Source organism: Ascoidea rubescens (assembly GCF_001661345.1).
Source record: "Ascoidea rubescens DSM 1968 unplaced genomic scaffold ASCRUscaffold_8, whole genome shotgun sequence".
Lineage (NCBI taxonomy): Eukaryota > Fungi > Ascomycota > Saccharomycetes > Ascoideales > Ascoideaceae > Ascoidea > Ascoidea rubescens.
In genome coordinates, this window is record NW_017962920.1 from 756714 (window position 1) to 762096 (window position 5383).

General features: G+C 40.9%; 1 protein-coding gene across 1 annotated transcript; it reads right to left on the reverse strand.

Annotated features, from left to right (window-relative positions):
- Window positions 1–3680: 3680 nt before the first annotated feature.
- Window positions 3681–4466, reverse strand: ASCRUDRAFT_8752 (uncharacterized protein; the record flags this gene model as incomplete). The annotated part of the gene is made up of 2 exons (XM_020194960.1): window positions 3681–3850; window positions 4295–4466. 2 exons carry the CDS (start codon window positions 4464–4466, stop codon window positions 3681–3683), a joined length of 342 nt encoding a protein of 113 aa, XP_020046858.1.
- Window positions 4467–5383: the final 917 nt, after the last annotated feature.

Genomic DNA, 5383 nt, shown 5'->3' on the forward strand with positions numbered 1-5383 from the left:
CAACAACCGGCACACCAGCCAGAGTCCAAACAAAATCATCTCTGATAGTAAAGTAGCCGAACTTCCCGGTCCTGACAGCTACTTATTATTATGTTTGGTCCCACTATCTTGTTGGGAGAGCCCACTGACAATTGCATCGCAATTGGAAAAGCAAGAAGTTCGCCAATTAGTTGCTTGCATGAGACTTAGTTGGATGAGTTAATCGATGATGATTGTCTGAAGAAAATATCAAAAAGCAAATTGGGCACCGAGTCCATCACATAATGGCAAAGCTGGTAACCTTCAAGAGACGTCACATTTGTAGTGAACAAAATTATCTTTGAGTAAAAACCAGAACGTCTCAATTGAAGCGGTAAAAGCTGAAATGAGATTGGCATCACTGGCAGCTAGCTGAAGAGTGTCAAGAGGCCCTCAAATCCAAAGAACACAGCGCCAACATCTTTGTCATTAACGGTAACTTTATCAACTTCACTAAAATGACCTCAGTGATCCCTTAAGTTGCAGAACCAATTGGGACTGGCACAGATATCTTTGGACGCTTCGAAACCAAAATATGACTGATTTGGATAGATCATCGGCTTTCTGCACATTTTAACGAGCCGCTGATCTGCGACTGACCAAATTTGGAAGAATACAAAGATTTGCTCCTGCAGAGACATCGCCCGCAACTGATAATGCAATAAAAGACGCAAACGGACTCAACTTGTTAATACCCCAGATATCCTTTTTAGTGAAAACAATATGAAATCCTTCGAATCTGTGGTACTAACTTCAATGGGTCCTTCTCAACGGAACTATCGCGGTTGAAGCTGACGTACCCCCAAACGCATGATCACCAATTTAGATGGCAGTTCATTTTTGACGCCGTGAATTCAATTGTGAGAGGTTTTGCTAAAAAAGTTATCGCTCATTTAGCGTAGGTGAGGTCGGAAAAAGAAGCAGCATAGAAGATGTCACGCAGGCTGATCAGCATTCTACACTGCGAAATTGCTGCATTACAACTTATGAAAAGATGTTTTGTGATCCCTCTAGTAGCAAAGTTGAGTTCGCCACTCACCGTAGGTAAAGCTCCTGCTCATCTGAAAACCTGTTCCAAATTAGTAATAACTTAAAGCATCTCTAAGTTAACCAATACTTGAGGGCCAAGTCTCCTATTCCAAAACATTTCTTTATGTCCAGCACAAGCTAATCCATTGGTAAGTGACCAAACCCACCAGAATCAGAAGGAATCATTTGATGATGTTGGGTAAAAATAAACACTATAAGGAACACCTCCACTGCTCAGAGCTTTAAACATTGGTGTCATCTCCGCTAGGATCTGGGTGAAGACCCAAAGACAGAAAAACGATACCTGCATTCTTTCATGGCAAATAGTCTTGCTCGGAAACAACTAATTTGGTATTTAAGTTGATGTGCGGAATCGAAGTTAATACACGTGGTTGATCAAGTACATAAAAAAAGAAACTGTCCACGGGAGTGCCAGACTCTCATCATGAAAGCGGGTTAGACTACACATGCTAGGAAGAACCAAGGATTGGCAGGCTTCAAAAGATCGACTGTCGACATCCCGCGAGTCAGATCAGCTCATAGCAACCAAGGGCGTACAAGAGATATCCCGCAGTTTATTTTAATGCGTCGTTGCAGCCCAGAGTGTCAGGAGAATTGATAGGTGACAGGAAGCGGAAGATCAATTTTTCTAATGTGAGTAACGTCAAATCTGCTCTGAACTTGGCAAACCATTAACCCAATTATTATTATTCCAATCAAATCTTAAACAGGTATTATATTTTAAGAGGGAAGTGGAATTCATATTGACCTATTGGAAATAGATGATTTTAAGTTAATGTTGCAGATATGTTTCCAAAAACGATTAGTGCAATTCTGGTTACTTATCCTGATTAAATGCTTCAGCACTTCGATTAGTAATTATTGATGTTCTATTCGATATCTTGCGCGATCTTTATGTTGGATATTTACTTTGGGTTCACTGCCGAGATTGCTACCCCAGTGGACTGCTTATGCACTATCGACCTCGGTAGTATTAAATTTATTACCAAGTCAACTTGAGTGTAGTAGGGGCGTCGTTTATCATATGAAATATAATTTCGTGCTATAAAAACCTATATTGCGTTACTTCTGAGATCTCCACTCATTGTTTTTTCTATAATGGTCTATCTTTCTGGCCCTACGTTTACCACATGTGCCTACCATTGTACCCCGAACCCACGATCACAGAAGAACATCATTTCTAACGCTGCAGCGGCAGTACCACCCAGCAGACCTTCTAACTGCTTTGTAGCCCAAAGCATAGTGCTTCTGATCACTTTTTGTTTAAAATGTTATTCTATTTTTTTAACGGCAGGCCGCTTCTCAATCTTTGCAAAACATCCATTTTTCGCACCCATATCTTTATTTGGATAAATCCGTTGTTGGGATTGGACGAGATCTTACCGCCCAGAAGAGCGGATCTCTAGAGCCGCGAATTGTACACACTTGGTGTAGCTCCGCGCCAACATTAATCTGCCGAATGAAAAATTTATCCACTGGATGCCGTCATTGATGCGATCGCGTAAGATTGAGTTACTGTTTTAAGGGTGCTGCTCCAAACATGCAGGAATTCTGAGTTTCCTAGTTCGGCTTACCTGGTCGCTCATCTCCCGTGCCCCTATGTGGCTACACTCAGTGCTTCTCAAAAAACGGAAGTAATCACCACTAAGCTGATGATTTTTATACACATCTTTACCTTGGTATATTTTAGGTGTTTTAGTGCTGCTGCAGAACCATCATTTGAGGAGCTGCCTTAGATCACAGGGCTACACAGAAGCCCACACCTGATTAATACTCAGTGTCCTGTTATGGACACTCAGGCAGCCGAAACATATTTATTTTAGTCACGTGCAGCGATCTGAGACGAATGGAAGATATTTGTCGACCATTTAAGAGATCATGAGCATGACTTATCAAGCTGGCCGAATGGCTACATGGTGTCAGTGCATGAATGGATATCTTAACTGCATCATCGTGAACGGTTGAGGGAACTCAAACCACAACCACGGCCTCTTTGAAGAAAAGTGGTTGGTGTGAAATAATATGAATTGAACGCAATGGGATCTGGGTCGAAGATCCATCGCTGGCTCATATTTTCTAGCAATCACAGATAGATACTCTTTTTCAGTTTGTGCCAAGATCTACGGCGGGCTAGTTCGTTGGCTTGCCAGCTTGTTTAATTGCCAACACCAATTAGAGCAAATGACTGCTCATGTGATGATGACGGACTCCTAAAGCAATTGAAATTAAATACAACAATATAAGAGTGGACCAATCAGTGCCGAATGAGAACTTCTGAAAGCACATGTGGATTTTACTGCCAATTGATCGTTTTAAGTGTGAGAAATTAGACGAGTGATCGAATTGAATTTAATCGTTGTAGCAATCGTTTCGCCCACTCAGTTAACAAACCTGTATCGAAACAACTGACAGAAGAACAGCCAATCATACGTACATTAGAAATATCATAAAACTGAAACAGCGTAATCTACAAAGCAGAATTATCATCAATAAAGTTTTGAAAGAATTTCTGAAAATGATAAACACATAGCGCGAAGCCGCTTGCTAACATTCCATCAACAATATTTATGGCATCAGCTTCCACAATAATGAAGGACCATTCATGCAGCCTCTCAAAAATGATCGATGATTGAAGTATCGTTGAAGTGTTTGAGATTAGTGGGATCGATATTTAATACGTTTCCTGAGTTGTTATCACATTTTGCTCTTCTTCGATCAACAGTTCTTGGGGTGTTATTCATGATCCTCATTACAAGCAAACATTTCTCAACGTCTTCTGGGTCTAAAATATATTGTGCATCACGCCTCAAAGACGCGAAGCAGGCGCGCTTTTTCAGACTCAAGTAAGTCGCTTCTCAATAAACAGGAACATACGCCTGCCAAGGGATTTTCATTCGCGAACGGCTCTAACCAACTTAAGGTCGGAATACTTAACTGACTGAGTGGAAGAAGCACCATTGCAATTATTAGTAAATGAATTTTATTGTTAGTTAACATAGCACCTTCGTGCGAAATTTGAAAGAGCGCTCCAAACAAAACCAAAAAATCGGCTGAGCCAATAAACGGCAAACGCGTCCCCGTCCTGTAGTCACTTCATTAAATAGCAACGATCCATCTATAGGGATTGAATGGTTTCAGTTTCTATTCCCTGTTTCCGAGAAATCTGATGGTATTATCCAGTGGAATCGGTTAGTGTTCATTCTCGTTGCGGGCAATAATGGCTGACGTTGGTTAGAATGTTGATCAATGAGCAAGACGTAGCTCATCGTGGAGACGGAATTCGCCCGTTTGTTTTGAGGAACCTCAACAGAAAATGTACGACAAGTCATTACTCCAAAATTTTCCAATTTAGGAGAAGAACAAAAATATTGCTCATCATTTTCACGATCTAATCTCATGATTGAGCAATCATAACATTATCCAATTTAATGTCTTAAGTGATGAGCGGCTTATTCATTGAACGGTTAAACCGAGCAAGTTCAGCCGAAGCCGCTTCATCTCCAACTAAAAGCGAAGGAATAACTGTTCCTTTTCAGTACAAAGAGATGATCGGTTGACCGCATTAATTGATTTCGGTAACTTGAAAATTTTCATCTATTAGTAGCAATTAGCACCTGCTGGGAGGAGATTCTTGCCATTGTCAGCGTCAGTATCATCATATCCATTCGCAGCTGTTGCATCCGTTTAACGATGAATGAAAGTCGTTGATGCGGCAGCTGCAAGAAAGTCTTAGATTTTATGTGGGTCGTCACTGAAGAAATTCAACAATCTGAAGGCATCGAGTAAAACTGATGCAATCTCACCAGTTCCTGCCGACTTCACCAGCACCCAACGACAACCAACAGTTTTTTTACAGTAGTAAAGATCAACAATCGTGCTGGTATTGCAAGGAAGCATTGACAAGAACTCTCGTAATCGATCAGCTTTTCAAATTTGTTCGACAGGCTTTCGAATAGCCGTAGTAACTGCAAGAATGACTGGCAATGATGTCAGAAGGACGTCCTTTAATAGTACACGTCAATTCAATTATAGAGCAGCCAAAAAAATGTCAAAGTTGATCAGTATCTATTAGGTAATCTATTCCGGTTTCCGCCAGTCACTAAATATTTGATTCTGAATTAATGATGCCCTCAACAATTTGATCGGCATCTTCTGTGGATAAAGCCGATTCTTTTGAGGAAGTGACTTTCACGTTACCATCATCCGCAACTTCATCAATCACTCCGATGTGACTGTCTTCATCAATTTCAATGAAAGCTAATTTGATCTGTCAACTAAAGCGTTGGCCGTTGCGTTGTAATTGTCATTGGCAGCG